A 23,040-nucleotide genomic window follows, 5' to 3' on the forward strand; every position below is an offset into this window, starting at 1 on the left:
TGATACATTATGAAATATTGTAGACTGGAATCCATGCTAACAACCGGATGGCATAGATTTATGGTTGGAATCCATGCTAACAACAGGATAGCATAGATTTATGGTTGTGAGTGTCAATGCCAATTTGAGGGGTTTTCAACCATGCTATGGGAAAGTATCTACTTTCATTGCATGGAGTGCATACTGGAAATTGAATGGGAAAGTAGTATGTGTATAGGTGACATGTACATATACATATGTGAGTGTACACTTTCCCAATTATACATGTATTGAGGACAGCAGACAGTTCTCACGCTGACCCCAGACTTCTAGTCACATGTTAGCAGACTTTAACAAATGCCACATAGTTCCACAACTAGCAGTAGAAGGTCTTTGACAAGTTCAACTGACCCTAAGACCGTTGGTCTGAGACTGAACCTATTTATGGGTTGTTTGTGAGATTTCTGTGAACTCTGATGAGATAGCGTTATATATAACTGCAGAAGTATTTTTATATCACTGTCAGCTAGCATAGCGGATGTTTTCGCTATTAAACAAGCCTGGGTTTTGGCATCATGCCAACATTGTACACTTGTTGATGTTTAAGGGCTTTATAAAATAGATACTTTGGCCTATTGTGAATAGTGTCTTGTGTTACATAACAAGATTAGGGCCAAACCACAGCTGATACTTTAATAGCAGTACCATGGAGGTATAAGGAATCTCCCCTTTATATTACCTCCATGGCAGTACTTACAGTTACCAGGTATAATGGAAGTGTGTGCACACTGACAAGGAATGTGGTTTGCTGAAGTTTTAGTTTATATATTCCTTGCCCAGTGGAAATACCAGTAATAGCAATCAGTACTACAATAATACTACAAATACATTGAAACAGATTGTAATTGTCTGTCGTATTCAGTACATTTCTTTTCGAAAGCCACTCTTTAAAATGTTGTCTGTGGAGCATTGTGTATACCAGATATTCAGACCCTCTTAATGGTACTGTTGGTCAACATAATATTCAGACCCTCTTAATGGTACTGTTGGTCAACATAATATTGAGACCCTCTTAATGGTACTGTTATGGTCAACATAATATTCAGACCCTCTTAATGGTACTGTTGGTCAACATAATATTCAGACCCTCTTAATGGTACTGTTGGTCAACACAATATTCAGACCCTCTTAATGGTACTGTTGGTCAACATAATATTGAGACCCTCTTAATGGTACTGTTATGGTCAACATAATATTGAGACCCTCTTAATGGTACTGTTGGTCAACATAATATTCAGACCCTCTTAATGGTACTGTTGGTCAACATTATATTCAGACCCTCTTAATGGTACTGTTGGTCAACATAATATTCAGACCCTCTTAATGGTACTGTTGGTCAACATAATATTGAGACCCTCTTAATGGTACTGTTGGTCAACATAATATTCAGACCCTCTTAATGGTACTGTTGGTCAACATAATATTCAGACCCTCTTAATGGTACTGTTGGTCAACATAATATTGAGACCCTCTTAATGGTACTGTTGGTCAACATAATATTCAGACCCTCTTAATGGTACTGTTGGTCAACATAATATTGAGACCCTCTTAATGGTACTGTTATGGTCAACATAATATTGAGACCCTCTTAATGGTACTGTTGGTCAACATAATATTCAGACCCTCTTAATGGTACTGTTGGTCAACATTATATTCAGACCCTCTTAATGGTACTGTTGGTCAACATAATATTCAGACCCTCTTAATGGTACTGTTGGTCAACATAATATTGAGACCCTCTTAATGGTACTGTTGGTCAACATAATATTCAGACCCTCTTAATGGTACTGTTGGTCAACACAATATTCAGACCCTCTTAATGGTACTGTTGGTCAACATTGCATATGTGGACTACAACCATATAACAAAGGGAACATTGTCTAGTTAGGAATGGTTACCATAGCTACCAAGCTTGTTTAATTCTTATGATATAATACATTTAGATTTCTGATAAAGCCTTCAAGTTTGCAGTCATTATTTCTTTACAGGATTTACTTTTACTTCTGTAATAAATAGATTTTAATAGTTACAGTCTGCCATCAAGTTACTGTCTGCCATCAAGTTACTGTCTGGCATGAAGGATATCTTTACAATATTGGCCAAACTCGGAATATGTATAAATCACGCAATTGTAGTTTGATTGTTAAAGAATGAAGACACACCCAAGTTTGTTGTTATGGCCTTGACATCATGGTACAGGAAGGGCAGTCTGTGGTACCATGGACAAGTAGGAATGAGGTAATACTATTACAATTAGTATATGTATATAAGTCCCATCCATAGATCCAAAACTTCACACGCACACCCCCCTCCACACACACTTAATCACATATACTTGATCATAATCATGAACTTATTAACATTGGAATTAGATACATTGCTTCCAATCAAAGAATGATAAACTATTGAAACATTTACATACATTACTTAAGAATGCGTGTCTTTATACATTTACTGAAGGGTCAAGGGTCAAATCAAAGATGTGCTTCATTTCTGATTAAACTTCAATCGTAACAAATTTCAAATTTGTGCCTCTAACAGTTACCAGGGTTTGTTCTCTTATATCACTCTGTATGTCTACCCGTGATATCATCCAATAGACAGGGTTTATTCACAGGGTGCTCAGGCTCATTTAGTTCTGTTTACAAATATAAACAAAACAAAATAAACATACAAGTAAACAAACAAACAAAAACAAACAAACAAGTAAACAAACAAACAAAATAAACTGACAAATGAGTAGATACATACATGAGTAAACGACAACAAACCAACGAACAACCAAACACTGCCCCCCCCCCGTTCGTTGGTTTGTTGTCGTTTACTCATGTATGTATCTACTCATTTGTCAGTTTATTTTGTTTGTTTGTTTACTTGTTTTTGTTTGTTTGTTTACTTGTATGTTTATTTTGTTTTGTTTATATTTGTAAACAGAACTAAATGAGCCTGAGCACCCTGTGGTTTACATGTATTTGCAAAAATGAATATTGTGTACCCATTCAGTGGCATGTATTATCTAAGTAAACTGTTGTTTGACTGTGCCACTGAGTAGGCAATGTTATGATTACCATAGCTAAATCTGCATCAGTGCATCTGGACAAGTTCAATAATGTATCTAAATATATATGTTACAATACTTTATTGTTCATATTTTGATTGGAAGCACTGAACCATCTGCTCACATACATTTAATAACAAGTAAAACTAATGACATCAAAACTTACATAATTTGTATGTGTATTTTACATATTAATAATAATATATGTAACACTGAATCACTGATATGACTCACAAAACATGTACACACATGTACACACACACATACATGAACACACACACATGCACACACATAGATACATGAACACACTTACATACATGAACACACACACACACACAAGTACACATATATACATACATACATGAACACACATACATACACATGTACACATATACATACATACATGAACACACATACATACACATGTACACACATACATACATACATGAACACACATACATACACATGTACACATATACATACATACATGAACACACATACATACATATGTACACACATACATACATGAACACATATACATGAACACACATACACACACATACATACATACATGAACACATACACATGTACACGTAATAAATGCCGTCCGGGTAAATGCACGCCGACGTAGGAGGCGTGTATTGCCAGGATGGCATTTATCTTGTACTCCGGCTAATAATTCGATGGTGTCATATTCTTCCCAGGAAAAACTCCATACACTCATTGTTTATGTTTTGATTTTCGATGAGACACCCTGACGCCAACGTGACTTCCAATCGAAGCTGACACGTCAACAAACTGGATACACGCCTGTGTCAACATTCAATGTCACACACGTATATCGCTATGTTGCACAACGAAAATAGCAATTACATCCCAATGGACAGAGTATTTCATACCACTATGTATTTGCTTGATATTATTACGCAGGACATTCATACTACAAACTACTCAATACAATCACATCCATCATGTGTATGCACCTAGTGATATGAAATTTAATCGCCACTGATAAAACAAAACATGGCTACTGACATCAAAAATACCGCCAATGGCGTTGTAGCACAACTGTAGTTTTTAAAAATGTTTATCCATATGGTAGTCCATGCTAACAATAAGTGTTCATTTGGTGAATGACTATCCAGTTGCCTATCCAACCATGTTGCTATTTTTTCGATATATGCTATCATTTGGCTGTTGCTATGGACGTGGTCTTGTTGCTAGGCATATTTACATACATTTTTTGAATGTTTATTCAATTGTCTATTAATCCCCATTGTTATCTTTGCAATGTATGTGATCATTTGGCTGTTGCTATGGGCGTGGTCATGGTTCCTACGGTATTTGCATACATTTTTTGAATGTTTACTCATTTGCCTACCAGATGATGTTGTTATTTGACCAAAATATACTGCCATTTGGTTGTTGCTAAGGGCGTGGTCATGGTCGCTAGGGCCAATTTTGTCAAAATGTTTTGAAGAATAACACTCAGAAATATCTCACCAAGTTTCAGACTCAGTGACCAAGTACTTTTTGAGATATAAGTTTTTGACCAAAAATGAACATTTTTACACCTAATTTGCATATCACTCATGGAATCATGGTATGCTTAATATTTCTTTGTCCATACATCCCTAGATACATTCCCATTAAATTTCAGCCCAATCTGCTCAGTATTTTTGGAATTATAGATTTTTAACCAAACAGACACATTTTTAGCCTATCATATTTAGCATATCACTGATGGAATCATCCCATCATGAACAAATCTAACTTTACACCCCCTTAAGAATGTTCCCACCAAATTTCGCACCAATCTGCCCAGTAGTTTCTGAGTTTAAGTTTTTTGACCAAAAATCACATTTTTTGACCCAAATCACACACCTGTGATGCGATCATTTTGATTTGAACAATTTCCCAACTAGACACCCAAGGTAATGGACCCACCAAATATCGTGGCAATCGGTTCAGTGGTTTTTGACTTTAAGTTGTTTACACACACACACACACATCCACACACACACACACACACACACACACACAGACAGACAGACAGATGCCGGGCGATCCCTATAGCACTACTGAACCTCAGTTCAGTTGTGCTACAAATACAACTTTCAGCGAAATTGTGTATCTGTGTCTATTAAACAAGACTAGCGTAAAGAAACAGCATATTGATTACATGCAAACGAAATACACCATTCAAACTTTTGAAATGTCGTGTATTACGAAGCAATAGTAGTACCGTCTACCTCTTGCAAGTTGTAGTAAAATACACCATTCAAACTACAATGCACTCCCTGCCATTATACCGTCTACCTTGCAAGTACAAGTTGTAGTATGTGTATTTTATTCACCTTCTAAATACACTCTGAGGTAATGTTTATTATTACGAAAATAGTGTTCAACTTGTGAACGGAAGTCTTATCTGTTCAGTCACAGTAAGGGGTCATGTTTTTGTTATGATTGTCTGCGTCTAATCACTCTTCCCTGGATGCCATTAATTGGATCTCATACACAGAAAATACACTCCCGCCACCGACATTTGATAAATTTGCTACTCTGCTGATACACAGGTCTTCACGCTTTTCCCTGATTGGTCAATAGCCTCATTTGTAACTGTCAGTCGACATTTAACGCCCACGCCGGTGTACAAACATACATACATGAACACACATACACACATATACATACATGTACACATATATACATGAACACACACACATACATACATGAACACATACAAACATGTACACACATACATACATGAACACACACATACATGAACACATACATGCATGAACACATGTACATGTACACACAAATACACACACACACACATTGCACCTGATAATATGGGGTATACACTTGAATAGAGTCTCTATGCATTATAGGTTTTGAATTAAACAGTAAATATTTATGTTAACTATAAATATGGCTATCATTCAGCATGTCATAAAACAAAGTGATGTGCATATGTCTCATGTTATATGTCACCTTTGTGCCAGGTTTGACTGAAACTGGATATTTCACGTAAGAGAAATTACATACTACTGATGGATGGATGGACTGGTGCATTCATTCATTAACAATATAAATTTGGACCATTTGCCATTAGAATTGATTTATTCTGCAATTCAGTACAAAAATTACTTCTTCCTGTACATTGAGTTTAAATCATGATTTGAAATCTTACAATGAAACACAACAAATATACTGTACACACACAAAAAAAAAACATTACAGAATTACAATGGATTGTAAAAAAGGAAAATTATAACAATACGACATTGTTGTCATTATCTTAAAAAATAGTGCCAATGGTGTCTTAGCATAACTGTACAGTTTTTAGAAATACTTATCCACAAGTTGATCCATGCTAGATATAGGTGTTCAATATGCTGAATGATTATGCAATTGCCTATCCAGCCCTGTTGTTACCTTTACCACATCATCACTTGGCTGTTGCTATGGGCATGGTCTTGTTGCTATGCACATTTGCATACATTTTTTGAAAGATTATTCACTTGTCTTAATCCCTGTTATCTTTGCAATATATGCAATCATTTGGCTGTTGCTATGGGCATGGTCTTGTTGCTAGGCATATTTGCAAAGATTGTTTGAATGTTTGTTCAATTGGCGTTATCTTTGTGATATACACCACCATTTGGGGCTGTAGTTATGGGCATGGTCTTGTTGCTAGGGATATTTGCATACATTTCTTTAATGTTTACTCACTTGCCTACCAGATGATTTTGTTATTTTAGCAAATTATTCTGGCATTTGTTTGTTTGTAAGGGCATGGTCATGGTTGCTAGGACCAATTGTGTCAACATTTTTAAACAACATTTGGAGAATAACATGTCTAGAAACATCTCACCAAATTTCAGCCCCACTGACCAAGTACTACCAAGTACAGACAGACAGACACTGCATCATGCATATAGCACTACTGAACCTATCAGTCCAGTTGTGTTACAAACAGTTACTGTGCCTTAACTACTCAATACAGTTCAGTGACTGGACCATACAGTTCAGTGACTGGACCATACAGTTCAGTGACTGGACCATACAGTTCAGTGACTGGACCATACAGTTCAGTTCAGTGACTGGACCATACAGTTCAGTTCAGTGACTGGACCATACAGTTCCAAATAAAGTATACAAGTCACTTATATAGCTAGGTTTTGTAGTTATTCAGTTAGGTCCTGAGTGCCTTCTAATGATAGCCAAAATTTTGTTGTTGTGGGTCAGTATGATAAAAACTGGCATTTCTTTTTGAGTCACCACATAGTAAGAGATAGCAGAACACCAAATTTTGGTGCGTCACTAGAAATTGTGTGCATCAGTGATGCGTTAAATTGGCTTAGAGAGCACACTGACAGTTATTCTATTGAGTTAGGTCTTGTAATATACAGTTATTGAGTTAGGTCAAGATTGTATACAGTTATTGAGTTAGGTCAAGATTGTATACAGTTATTGAGTTAGGGCTTGTATACAGTTATTGAGTTAGGTCTTGTATACAGTTATTGAGTTAGGTCTTGTATATAGTTATTGAGTTAGGTTTTGTATACAGTTATAGAGTTAGCTCTTGTATACAGTTATTGAGTTAGGGCTTGTATACAGTTATTGAGTTAGGTCTTGTATACAGTTATTGAGTTAGGTCTTGTATACAGTTATTGAGTTAGGTCTTGTATAAAGTTATTGAGTTAGGTCTTGTATACAGTTATTGAGTTAGGTCTTGTATACAGTTATTGAGTTAAGTCTTGTATAGTTATTAAATCTATATATAAACTAGACGATCTAACTACATAATATGAATATCATGTATATATTCTTATATTTCAAATACACCTTGCTCTCTACATATACATTGTGCTATTTCTATTACAAAGTAACTCTTTCTAAACTTCTAAAACTTGTTGAATACAAACCCAAAATTTTGAAAGTTAAGTATCTCTCCATTTACATGTAAAGAGTTCAAGCTAAAAAGGAGTCAATTATTAAAAGTTTTCAGTCAAAATGTTCATGGGTAAATAATCTTATTAGAAATATCACAAATTGAAAACGGCAGTCAACATTTTGTTCTACTTAGAAAGTTGAAATTTATGACTTTGCAAACTTGCATATATTTGGTTCTCTATTTTGAAGGCACATCTAGAAATATAATTAGCATTTCTTCTTCTTCTTCTTTTTCTTTTTTAAAATTAAATTTGATATGCAGAAGGGCATTACTTGGTATATATGTATACAAGAGTCTAACAAGGCAATGTAAATATCAATTTATCATCATCACACTTTTCTTACATAAAACTTGGTATGTTCCATCTATGTTAGCATGTGTAGGACCAGGCTACTATTTAGCAATTCCTAGGGGTAATTTGCTGAAGCACCAAATGGTATCCTACTATGATAGGACCAGTAAAAGATGGGTCAAAGGTCAAATTACTAGATTACTAGATGTAGAACAACTAGGTAAATATCTTGGCTGATAGCCTATGTAAGTACTTAAGTACAACAGTTCATCCTTCAGATGATTTGGTAATAAAGTTATGTTTGCCTACCACTAAGTAAAGTCTTGTCATCACACCAGCAGTTACTTAAATCCTTCAAAGTCTAAGGACTGTTTTGCTGATAGCACACAACTTTCCGTACTTCTTCCGCTACTATGCTGCAGATCAGGAGATCTTGTTTCCTTGCATCTTCTGTTCTCTGGAATGCTAATAGTAATTTCAGTAATCCGTTCTACATCCTCATCACACAATGAACTCAGACCAGAATCCAATCTCCATCCACCACCAGACGGTTCCCTTGCAAATTCAAGTCCAGGTTTCAGAGACATTTCATTTGAATCTCCTTTGTCATTTGATGTTGTTTCATTTTGCTCTTCATATAAGTTTATTAATCCACCTCGGCCTGATACTTTAGTTTTGTTTCCACTTACACCATAATGAAATGAAAAAGAATATGCTGATGATGAAGATGACATTGAATCACTTGATGAATTACTACTCCGTCGGTGGAATATTGGCGACGATGGCAGTGATTGTGATCTGTGTCTTTCATGTGAATTCCAATGTTCAACGTTCATAGTAAGTTCTTCAGTAAATACAGGAGAGGAAGGTGGTGTAGGTGGTGAGTTTGTGTTTAATATAGATGTAAAGTCAGTCTCCACACTCACTAGTTTTGTTCTTCCTCCTTTCAGATATGGAGTATCAAATGGATTCACTTTTCCAGGTGTTGGTGCTGGAATAATTCTTGGAGAAGTACATCTTTCTGAATTGCTCCGCAGTAATGGGTTAAGGGTAATAGGTGACTTTGGAGGTGATGGTGTACCTGACTCCGATTTGGCTCTCTTATGGCCTCTAAATCCTGTAACAACAAGAAAGATGAAATAGTCAAAACATTGCATGTATGCCATCAATCCTGTAATAACTGCAATGTACTAGCTTACAGAGAAACAAAGCAAGTCTTCTATGTTCAAAGCAGTCAATACTAAAGAGCTTGTAATTTTGTAGTATGTAATCAGTCATTTTATAGTACACAATTGTTATTAATATAAATTTTATAAATTTATCAATGTATTGGTCACAGAATGAAAGGTTTTACTTGTACTATATTACTGGCCTTTCATAAACACTATATACCTAGTACTAAATGATTTACTTGTACTATATTACAGGCCTTTCATAAACACTGTATACCTAGTACTAAATGATTTACTTGTACTATATTACAGGCCTTTCATAAACACTGTATACCTAGTACTAAATTATTTACTTGTACTATATCACAGGCCTTTCATAAACACTGTATACCTAGTACTAAATGATTTACTTGTACTATATTACTGGCCTTTCATAAACACTGTATACCTAGTACTAAATGATTTACTTGTACTATATTACAGGCCTTTCATAAACACTGTATACCTAGTACTAAATGATTTACTTGTACTATATTACAGGCCTTTCATAAACACTATATACCTAGTACTAAATGATTTACTTGTACTATATCACAGGCCTTTCATAAACACTGTATACCTAGTACTAAATTATTTACTTGTACTATATTACAGGCCTTTCATAAACACTGTATACCTAGTACTAAATGATTTACTTGTACTATATTACAGGCCTTTCATAAACACTGTATACCTAGTACTAAATGATTTACTTGTACTATATTACAGGCCTTTCATAAACACTATATACCTAGTACTAAATGATTTACTTGTACTATATTACTGGCCTTTCATAAACACTATATACCTAGTACTAAATGATTTACTTGTACTATATTACTGGCCTTTCATAAACACTATATATCTAGTACTAAATGATTTACTTGTACTATATTACAGGCCTTTCATAAACACTATATATCTAGTACTAAATGATTTACTTGTACTATATTACAGGCCTTTCATAAACACTATATACCTAGTACTAAATGATTTACTTGTACTATATTACTGGCCTTTCATAAACACTATATATCTAGTACTAAACGATTTACTTGTACTATATTACTGGCCTTTCATAAACACTATATATCTAGTACTAAATGATTTACTTGTACTATATTAAACAGGGCTCGAAATTCGCGGTAGTCCCGCGTCCACAGACTACCAATGTTTGTCTCTGGGCTACCAAATTATGTGAGTGGTAGCCCAATTGGGCTACTAAGTTTTGGATGAGGTCGCAGTCCTGTGGGACGTGTTCTCGCCAAAATTAGCGTCAAAATATGTGCGTCTTTTCCAAATTTGCATCCACACTACATCATGTATATCAAATGTACATGAAATACATGTACACTGTACACGTCATTCTTCCGTTCATCGTATACACAGCTTGTACTTCCAAAATGTCACAACAAAACATTTATATGCAACAATATTCTGTATAGAGATTTAATGTTATCTTTCTGTACTTTCAATTTCCCATGGTTATCACTCTCTGGAAATCTGCTCTCCGGCCCGGGCCCTTCCGGTTCTTCTCGAGTCGGAGTACAGTACACTCTCGGTACAGCACTGCTGCAGTAACTAAATTCCATCACATGAATGACAGCTTTAACTTTCAACTTGACAGAGACACAGTTGTAATGGTGTTTGATAAAATTTTATGCTGATGAGAACTGTTAACTTGGTATACACCTACAGATTCGTTTATTCTTGAACGATGCCTAAAACATTCCGTGTGTAAACCACGCTCACGCAACCCCTGAGAACATGCAGTGGTGAATGGTAAATTCACGTAATGCATTCGATCTAGTAGTACTAGCAAAGCTCAAAAGAAAGTTGAAGTTTTAGTGAGAATGAAATGGTGACATGATCATTTGAATTTATCTGAGTGAAGTTTTCAGCATGGACCGTCTGCTGATGTGGTCTTAGACTCTGTTTGATTATGTCTTCGCCCATGAATGGAAGGGGCTTTGCCGTAATGGTCGTCATGTATTAATACAAATCCTGTCTAACCCGTCTGTTAATAAGTAACCAATCAGGTGGATAGATAATGATAACAGCACATAGTTTCTAAACTACCCAAGACGTAGTTTCCACATCAGGAAATGGCCATGGGGCTTATGAAACTGTTTATACGTTTTCCATACGTTGAATCATATTCATATTTTACAGGTCTCACTGCACCAAGAGATTTAGATAATAGTTACAAGTACGAACTGCGACTACATGTTTTTTCTTCATTGCAATGATAACCGTACATTGTAACAGAAAGCCTCATACGGCCCCTCTTTATGACACGTCCCCAGAGACACATACATGCAAAAAATTGCGTTCCCAATGTCAAATATGGCATGAAATACACACAAATAACGTGTTATTCAATCAGTCATCAAATTCAATACATCATATAGTTACATATATACACAGACACCATTAATTTAGGAATGCATGCATATGGGCTACCAGTCACTGCTCTCGAGCTACCAAATTTTAAAGATGGTAGCCCACTTGGGCTACCAAGAAAAAACCCGAATTTCGAGCCCTGTATTACTGGCCTTTCATAAACACTATATATCTAGTACTAAATGATTTACTTGTACTATATTACTGGCCTTTCATAAACACTATATATCTAGTACTAAATGATTTACTTGTACTATATTACAGGCCTTTCATAAACACTATATATCCAGTACTAAATGATTTACTTGTAGTATATTACTGGCCTTTCATAAACACTATATATCTAGTACTAAATGATTTACTTGTACTATATTACAGGCCTTTCATAAACACTATATACCTAGTACTAAATGATTTACTTGTACTATATTACTGGCCTTTCATAAACACTATATATCTAGTACTAAATGATTTACTTGTACTATATTACTGGCCTTTCATAAACACTATATATCTAGTACTAAATGATTTACTTGTACTATATCACAGGCCTTTCATAAACACTATATATCTCGTACTAAATGATTTACTTGTACTATATTACTGGGCTTTCATAAACACTATATATCTAGTACTAAATGATTTACTTGTACTATATTACTGGGCTTTCATAAACACTATATATCTAGTACTAAATGATTTACTTGTACTATATTACAGGCCTTTCATAAACACTATATATCTCGTACTAAATGATTTACTTGTACTATATCACAGGCCTTTCAAAAACACTATATATCTAGTACTAAATGATTTACTTGTACTATATTACAGGCCTTTCATAAACACTATATATCTAGTACTAAATGATTTACTTGTACTATATTACAGGCCTTTCATAAACACTATATATCTAGTACTAAATGATTTACTTGTACTATATTACTGGCCTTTCATAAACACTATATATCTAGTACTAAATGATTTACTTGTACTATATTACAGGCCTTTCATAAACACTATATACCTAGTACTAAATGATTTACTTGTACTATATTACTGGCCTTTCATAAACACTATATATCTAGTACTAAATGATTTACTTGTACTATATTACTGGCCTTTCATAAACACTATATATCTAGTACTAAATGATTTACTTGTACTATATTACAGGCCTTTCATAAACACTATATATCTAGTACTAAATGATTTACTTGTACTATATTACTGGGCTTTCATAAACACTATATATCTAGTACTAAATGATTTACTTGTACTATATTACTGGCCTTTCATAAACACTATATATCTAGTACTAAATGATTTACTTGTACTATATTACAGGCCTTTCATAAACACTATATATTTAGTACTAAATGATTTACTTGTACTATATCACAGGCCTTTCATAAACACTATATATCTAGTACTAAATGATTTACTTGTACTATATTACAGGCCTTTCATAAACACTATATATCTAGTACTAAATGATTTACTTGTACTATATTACAGGCCTTTCATAAACACTATATATCTAGTACTAAATGATTTACTTGTACTATATCACAGGCCTTTCATAAACACTATATATCTAGTACTAAATGATTTACTTGTACTATATTACTGGGCTTTCATAAACACTATATACCTAGTACTAAATGATTTACTTGTACTATATTACAGGCCTTTCATAAACACTATATATCTAGTACTAAATGATTTACTTGTACTATATTACTGGCCTTTCATAAACACTGTATACCTAGTACTAAATGATTTACTTGTACTATATTACTGGCCTTTCATAAACACTATATATCTAGTACTAAATGATTTACTTGTACTATATTACTGGCCTTTCATAAACACTATATATCTAGTACTAAATGATTTACTTGTACTATATTACAGGCCTTTCATAAACACTATATATCTAGTACTAAATGATTTACTTGTACTATATTACAGGCCTTTCATAAACACTATATATCTAGTACTAAATGATTTACTTGTACTATATCACAGCCTTTCATAAACACTATATATCTAGACTAAATGATTTACTTGTACTATATTACAGCCTTTCATAAACACTATATACCTAGTACTAAATGATTTACTTGTAATATATTACAGGCCTTTCATAAACACTATATATCTAGTACTAAATGGTTTACTTGTACTATATTACAGCCTTTCATAAACAATATATACCTAGTACTAAATGATTTACTTGTACTATATTACAGGCCTTTCATAAACACTATATACCTACAAATCCTCCAGGCCTTCTAGAGGGAGACCAACCCCCCCCCCCCCCCCCCCTCGGACTACCCATATGAGGTGGACATATCTCAGTTTCAAGCTCTTCCCCTCTTACTGTCAAGATGCTATCAAAGTATATTTCAAAAGTATTTCAACCCTATGTATTTGCTTTTTACATGTTGGTGCTTTGTTATAGAGCTTGGAAATTATTGTCTGAAAGGGTTTGACTTTTCAGAGTGAAAAACCTCCAAGGCTTTTAGGGGGACCTAGGACCCCCCCCCCCCCCCCCCCCCCCCCCACATGAAGTGTACACATCCAGGGGTAAACAAATCCACTGGTCCGAGGTCCGGGACCAGTGATTTTTTTGGGCGGACCACACAAATTTGACCTTGGCTGGTCCATCGGACCAGTACCTTAAACTGTAAATACAGTCAAACCTGTCTTAGCGGTCACCCTGACAGAGTGGCCACCTTCTCTAAGCGGTCACTTTGTGGCAGTCCCGTGCAATTTTACATGTTAATGACACTTGATAGAACGGCCACCTCTTTAACGCGGTCAGCGGCCACCTATTACCGGCCCAATTTGGTAATTATACCGTGTATAACGGTCGGTATCTTTGAGTTGAAACTCTCAATTGAAATAGAAAGTCGTCAGAGGTTGTCCGATGTTTTGTTTTATCGCCGTATCGGTGTGAAAACACACACCTCCTTTGGTTAACAATAGGCACTGCACTACGGAAACAAGACAATGACGTAGTTCGTTCATGTTATTCACTACGGCCACACTGTGGGCATCACCCGGTAACATCAAACAGGGTGACCGTACCGCCAATAGACCCACAGTAATGTCAACGACACCCGTTTAACACTTGCTGCAGTGCCGAAAGGAGTCAGAAACTTTACCGTACAAAGAAACATCGAAGTACAGTTGACAGGTCGTAGGTCAAAGTGCGTCATCACGCAACACGTGAACCACAGTCACTCTGTGCGTGAACGTAAACAAAACATCAATTGCGGCATCTGTGTTTCGGAGCGAGAGCTCCGCACATGTACCATTCTATGCTTTTGCATCGTAGCTATCACATCGTAACAAATTGTATCGCAGCATTATTTACCGTTTATCATCGAAACCATGGCGAAGGCTGTTCGGAAGACGTTGACTTTGAACGAGAAGGTCGAGATTATCAGTCTGTACAAAGCGAGTGGTTGTTCTGTGGGCTCACGCAAACTGGCTGAGAAGTATGGTGTTGGGCGTACCCAGATACTGATCATAAAGAAACGCAAGTCTGAATTTTTGGAGGAGTTCGAAAGCAACGCACCAGGTGATCGTAAAAGAAAGATTTGAAAGACGAAAACTGTGTTACATAAATTTGTAATTGGACTAGACTATTCATGATTGATATTTTTCACAGAAACTGCAAAATTACTTCTAGAATGTATGCAAAGCAGAGTTGTCATTGAATTGTAAATACATGTACATGTATTTTTGATGTGAGATTAAATAATTAGTTTTTAAACCCTTAATATTGTGTTGTATTTAGTTTGTGTCCCCACTTCTCTTAACTTCTAAATGTTTTGGCCACCTGATTACAAAAACAACCAACCCTCTACAGAAAGGTCACCTCTCTATAGTGGCCACATTTTGTTAGTCCCTTGGCTGACCACTATACACAGGTTTGACTGTAATCATGGTAAAAAGTAGGAACAGCAACAACTGAATGTGAACAAACAAGAAATATTATTAAAGTCCTTTTGGAATAATTACCCTGTGTAGTCAATAATTATAATTATGATAGTGCTAACCCGGGATCTTATAAAGTAGATGCAAGACAGTCAAGCAGTCCACACTGAGTCACGATCAAAAAATACCTGTCATGTGAATATAATATGGGGAGGGGGGGGGGGGGATATCATGTTTTAGACTTAAGTGATAGGGGGTGGGGCTGATTTAAGATCCACCCCCACCCCCATTTTTTTGAGGGCTAAGAGTATTGACTTACCTGGTGACTTGAATGTCGCCTTTTCTCTGTCTGCAGCGATAACAACACTCATTAGTGCTTCTTGTAGTTCCACTGTAGCTCTGATATTGTTGATTTGGTCCACAATTTCCTCAAATGATGGCCTTATTATGGGATCCATCTGTAACATGACAATTATCAAATAATTTATTACTTAGATTAAATGGTTCACTAGATTACATGACAATTATCAAATAGTTCATTACTTAGATTAAATGGTTCACTAGATTACATGACAATTATCAAATAGTTTATTACTTAGATTAAATGGTTCACTAGATTACATGACAATTATCAAATAGTTCATTACTTAGATTAAATGGTTCACTAGATTACATGACAATTATCAAATAGTTTATTACTTAGATTAAATGGTTTATTAGATTACATGACAATTGTCAAATAGTTCATTACTTAGATTAAATGGTTCACTAGATTACATGACAATTATCAAATAGTTCATTACTTAAATTAAATGGTTCACTAGATTACATGACAATTGTCAAATAGTTTATTACTTAGATTAAATGGTTTATTAGATTACATGACAATTGTCAAATAGTTCATTACTTAGATTAAATGGTTCACTAGATTACATGACAATTATCAAATAGTTCATTACTTAAATTAAATGGTTCACTAGATTACATGACAATTGTCAAATAGTTTATTACTTAGATTAAATGGTTTATTAGATTACATGACAATTGTCAAATAGTTCATTTCTTAAATTAAATGGTTCACTAGATTACATGACAATTGTCAAATAGTTTATTACTTAGATTAAATGGTTCACTAGATTACATGACAATTATCAAATAGTTCATTACTTAGATTAATTGGTTCACTAGATTACATGACAATTGTCAAATAGTTCATTACTTAGATTAAATGGTTCACTAGATTACATGACAGTTGTCAAATAGTTCATTACTTAGATTAAATGGTTCACAAGATTACATGACAATTGTCAAATAGTTCATTACTTAGATTAAATGGTTCACTAGATTACATGACAATTGTCAAATAGTTCATTACTTGGATTAAATGGTTCACTAGATTACATGACAATTGTCAAATAGTTCATTACTTAGATTAAATGGTTCACTAGATTACATGACAATTGTCAAATAGTTTATTACTTAGATTAAATGGTTCACTATATTACATGACAATTGTCAAATAGTTCATTACTTAGATTAAATGGTTCACTAGATTACATGACAATTGTCAAATAGTTCATTACTTAGATTAAATGGTTCACTAGATTACATGACAATTGTCAAATAGTTCATTACTTAGATTAAATGGTTCACTAGATTACATGGCAATTATCAAATAGTTCATTACTTAGATTAAATGGTTCACTAGATTACATGACAATTATCAAATAGTTTATTACTTAGATTAAATGGTTCACTAGATTACATGACAATTATCAAATAGTTCATTACTTAGATTAAATGGTTCACTAGATTACATGACAATTATCAAATAGTTTATTACTTAGATTAAATGGTTCACTAGATTACATGACAATTATCAAATAGTTTATTACTTAGATTAAATGGTTTATTAGATTACATGACAATTATCAAATAGATTATTACTTAGATTAAATGGATCACTTGATTGGTCAAATACTATTGGTTACTTATCATAAAATCAAATAATGAAAACATACAATATGAGTTGGCTGTCAATATTTTGATGTGAATTAAGGATATGAAGTCTGGAAGACTGGCCATATAGCCTCATAAATCAATCAATGGATTGAATGTTACAAGTTCATTTTTGAGTAAAGTACATCACTGACAAGAAAATTAGTTCACGATATTTAGTATGGCACAGCAATAATTCTTATCATTGTGAAAAGACTTTTGGGCTGATTCTTAGGTAGTGTGTAAATTTAACTTACATTGCAGCATTTGAAGGCAAGTTGCAGAAAGTCATTGGGACAGTCACCACACATACTAATGAATGATTCACTGTCAAGGCCAAAATTCTACAAGAACAAAATAACTTCACATCAGCATTAGAGATAAAGAATTTTAATAATTTTAAATTTACTTTTTAACAATACAATATAAATGTTAATAATAGGTTGATTGTATAGGGCTTTCTAGCAGTAATGGCTATGTTGATTGTATAGGGCTTTCTAGCAGTAATGGCTATGTTGATTGTATAGGGCTTTCTAGCAGTAATGGCTATGTTGATTGTATAGGGCTTTCTAGAAGTAATGGTTATGTTGATTGTATAGGGCTTTCTACCAGTAATGGCTATGTTGATTGTATAGGGCTTTCTACCAGTAATGGCTATGTTGATTGTATAGGGCTTTCTAGAAGAAATGGCTATGTTGATTGTAAAGGGCTTTCTAGCAGTAATGGCTATGTTGATTGTATAGGGCTTTCTAGCAGTAATGGTTATGTTGATTGTATAGGGTTTTCTAGCAGTAATAGCTATGTTGATTGTATAGGGCTTTCTACCAGTAATGGTTATGTTGATTGTATAGGGCTTTCTAGCAGTAATGGCTATGTTGATTGTATAGGGCTTTCTAGCAGTAATGGCTATGTTGATTGTATAGGGTTTTCTACCAGTAATGGCTATGTTGATTGTATAGGGCTTTCTAGCAGTAATGGCTATGTTGATTGTATAGGGCTTTCTAGCAGTAATGGCTATGTTGATTGTATAGGGCTTTCTAGCAGTAATGGCTATGTTGATTGTATAGGGTTTTCTACCAGTAATGGTTATGTTGATTGTATAGGGCTTTTTAGCAGTAATGGCTATGTTGATTGTATAGGGCTTTCTACCAGTAATGGCTATGTTGATTGTATAGGGCTTTCTGGCAGTAATGGCTATGTTGATTGTATAGGGCTTTCTAGCAGTAATGGCTATGTTGATTGTATAGGGCTTTCTAGCAGTAATGGTTATGTTGATTGTATAGGGTTTTCTACCAGTAATGGCTATGTTGATTGTATAGGGCTTTCTAGCAGTAATGGCTATGTTGATTGTATAGGGCTTTCTAGCAGTAATGGCTATGTTGATTGTATAGGGCTTTCTAGCAGTAATGGCTATGTTGATTGTATAGGGTTTTCTACCAGTAATGGTTATGTTGATTGTATAGGGCTTTTTAGCAGTAATGGCTATGTTGATTGTATAGGGCTTTCTACCAGTAATGGCTATGTTGATTGTATAGGGCTTTCTGGCAGTAATGGCTATGTTGATTGTATAGGGCTTTCTAGCAGTAATGGCTATGTTGATTGTATAGGGCTTTCTAGCAGTAATGGTTATGTTGATTGTATAGGGCTTTCTACCAGTAATGGCTATGTTGATTGTATAGGGCTTTCTACCAGTAATGGTTATGTTGATTGTATAGGGTTTTCTAGCAGTAATGGCTATGTTGATTGTATAGGGTTTTCTACCAGTAATGGTTATGTTGATTGTATAGGGCTTTCTAGCAGTAATGGTTATGTTGATTGTATAGGGCTTTCTAGCAGTAATGGTTATGTTGATTATATAGGGCTTTCTAGCAGTAATGGCTATGTTGATTGTATAGGGCTTTCTAGCAGTAATGGCTATGTTGATTGTATAGGCCTTTCTAGCAGTAATGGCTATGTTGATTGTATAGGGTTTTCTAGCAGTAATGGCTATGTTGATTGTATAGGGCTTTCTAGCAGTAATGGTTATGTTGATTGTATAGGGCTTTCTACCAGTAATGGCTATGTTGATTGTATAGGGTTTTCTACCAGTAATGGCTATGTTGATTGTATAGGGCTTTCTAGCAGTAATGGCTATGTTGATTGTATAGGGCTTTCTAGCAGTAATGGCTATGTTGATTGTATAGGGCTTTCTAGCAGTAATGGCTATGTTGATTGTATAGGGCTTTCTAGCAGTAATGGCTATGTTGATTGTATAGGGCTTTCTAGCAGTAATGGCTATGTTGATTGTATAGGGCTTTCTACCAGTAATGGTTATGTTGATTGTATAGGGTTTTCTAGCAGTAATGGCTATGTTGATTGTATAGGGTTTTCTACCAGTAATGGTTATGTTGATTGTATAGGGCTTTCTAGCAGTAATGGTTATGTTGATTGTATAGGGCTTTCTAGCAGTAATGGTTATGTTGATTATATAGGGCTTTCTAGCAGTAATGGCTATGTTGATTGTATAGGGCTTTCTAGCAGTAATGGCTATGTTGATTGTATAGGGCTTTCTAGCAGTAATGGTTATGTTGATTGTATAGGGCTTTCTACCAGTAATGGCTATGTTGATTGTATAGGGCTTTCTAGCAGTAATGGCTATGTTGATTGTATAGGGTTTTCTAGCAGTAATGGCTATGTTGATTGTATAGGGCTTTCTACCAGTAATGGCTATGTTGATTGTATAGGGTTTTCTAGCAGTAATGGCTATGTTGATTATATAGGGTTTTCTACCAGTAATGGTTATGTTGATTGTATAGGACTTTCTAGCAGTAATGGCTATGTTGATTGTATAGGGTTTTCTACCAGTAACGGCTATGTTGATTGTATAGGGTTTTCTAGCAGTAATGGCTATGTTGATTGTATAGGGCTTTCTACCAGTAATGGCTATGTTGATTGTATAGGGTTTTCTAGCAGTAATGGCAATGTTGATTATATAGGGCTTTCGAACAGTAATGGTTATGTTGATTGTATAGGACTTTCTAGCAGTAATGGCTATGTTGATTGTATAGGGTTTTCTACCAGTAATGACTATGTTGATTGTATAGGGCTTTCTACCGGTAATGGTTATGTTGATTGTATAGGGCTTTCTAGCAGTAATGGCTATGTTGATTGTATAGGGCTTTCTAGCAGTAATGGCTATGTTGATTGTATAGGGCTTTCTACCAGTAATGGTTATGTTGATTGTATAGAGCTTTCTAGCAGTAATGGCTATGTTGATTGTATAGGGTTTTCTACCAGTAATGGCTATGTTGATTATATACGGCTTTCTACCAGTAATGGTTATGTTGATTGTATAGGGCTTTCTAGCAGTAATGGCTATGTTGATTGTATAGGGCTTTCTACCAGTAACGGCTATGTTGATTGTATAGGGCTTTCTAGCAGTAATGGCTATGTTGATTGTATAGGGCTTTCTAGCAGTAATAGTTATGTTGATTGTATAGGGCTTTCTAGCAGTAATGGCTATGTTGATTGTATAGGGATTTCTAGCAGTAATGGTTATGTTGATTGTATAGGGTTTTCTACCAGTAATGGCTATGTTGATTGTATACGGCTTTCTACCAGTAATGGTTATGTTGATTGTATAGGGCTTTCTAGCAGTAATGGCTATGTTGATTGTATAGGGCTTTCTACCAGTAACGGCTATGTTGATTGTATAGGGCTTTCTAGCAGTAATGGCTATGTTGATTGTATACGGCTTTCTACCAGTAATGGTTATGTTGATTGTATAGGGCTTTCTAGCAGTAATGGCTATGTTGATTGTATAGGGTTTTCTAGCAGTAATGGCTATGTTGATTGTATAGGGCTTTCTAGCAGTAATGGTTATGTTGATTGTATAGGGCTTTCTACCAGTAATGGCTATGTTGATTGTATAGGGCTTTCTAGCAGTAATGGCTATGTTGATTGTATAGGGCTTTCTACCAGTAATGGTTATGTTGATTGTATAGGGCTTTCTAGCAGTAATGGCTATGTTGATTGTATAGGGCTTTCTACCAGTAATGGCTATGTTGTTTGTATAGGGTTTTCTACCAGTAATGGCTATGTTGATTGTATAGGGCTTTCTAGCAGTAATGGCTATGTTGATTGTATAGGGCTTTCTACCAGTAATGGCTATGTTGATTGTATAGGCCTTTCTAGCAGTAATGGTTATGTTGATTGTATAGGGCTTTCTAGCAGTAATGGCTATGTTGATTGTATAGGGCTTTCTAGCAGTAATGGCTATGTTGATTGTATAGGGTTTTCTAGCAGTAATGGCTATGTTGATTGTATACGGCTTTCTACCAGTAATGGTTATGTTGATTGTATACGGCTTTCTACCAGTAATGGCTATGTTGATTGTATACGGCTTTCTACCAGTAATGGCTATGTTGATTGTATACGGCTTTCTACCAGTAATGGTTATGTTGATTGTATAGGACTTTCTAGCAGTAATGGCTATGTTGATTGTATAGGGTTTTCTAGCAGTAATGGCTATGTTGATTGTATAGGGCTTTCTAGCAGTAATGGTTATGTTGATTGTATAGGGCTTTCTACCAGTAATGGTTATGTTGATTGTAAAGGCTTTTTACCAGTAACGGCTATGTTAATTGTATAGGGTTTTCTACCAGTAATGGTTATGTTGATTGTATAAGGCTTTCTAGCAGTAATGGTTATGTTGATTGTATAAGGCTTTCTAGCAGTAATGGTTATGTTGATTGTATAGGGCTTTCTACCAGTAATGGCTATGTTGATTGTATAGGGTTTTCTAGCAGTAATGGTTATGTTGATTGTATAGGGCTTTCTACCAGTAATGGTTATGTTGATTGTATAGGGCTTTCTAGCAGTAATGGCTATGTTGATTGTATAGGGCTTTATAGCAGTAATGGTTATGTTGATTGTATAGGGCTTTCTAGCAGTAATGGCTATGTTGATTGTATAGGGCTTTCTAGCAGTAATGGTTATGTTGATTGTATAGGGCTTTCTAGCAGTAATGGCTATGTTGATTGTATATGGCTTTCTAGCAGTAATGGTTATGTTGATTGTATAGGGTTTTCTAGCAGTAATGGCTATGTTGATTGTATAGGGCTTTCTAGCAGTAATGGTTATGTTG

The 23,040-nt window shown here is 34.9% G+C and overlaps 1 protein-coding gene across 2 annotated transcripts in view; it reads right to left on the minus strand.

Annotated features, from left to right (window-relative positions):
• Positions 1–6,117: 6,117 nt before the first annotated feature.
• Positions 6,118–23,040, minus strand: part of LOC144436217 (dual specificity testis-specific protein kinase 2-like) — a 76,545-nt gene continuing 59,622 nt past the window's right edge. The window contains exons 8-10 of one of the 2 annotated variants that reach the window (XM_078124946.1): positions 18,173–18,259; positions 16,237–16,375; positions 6,118–9,469 (exon numbers count right to left, since the gene is read on the minus strand). In XM_078124946.1, the coding sequence (XP_077981072.1) occupies positions 8,694–9,469; positions 16,237–16,375; positions 18,173–18,259 (1,002 nt within the window). In that variant the 3' untranslated portion in view covers positions 6,118–8,693. The remainder of the gene's footprint in view (positions 9,470–16,236; positions 16,376–18,172; positions 18,260–23,040) is intronic. The other variant, XM_078124947.1, reaches the window with a different exon arrangement.

This window comes from Glandiceps talaboti, chromosome 6, assembly GCF_964340395.1.
Source record: "Glandiceps talaboti chromosome 6, keGlaTala1.1, whole genome shotgun sequence".
Lineage (NCBI taxonomy): Eukaryota > Metazoa > Hemichordata > Enteropneusta > Spengelidae > Glandiceps > Glandiceps talaboti.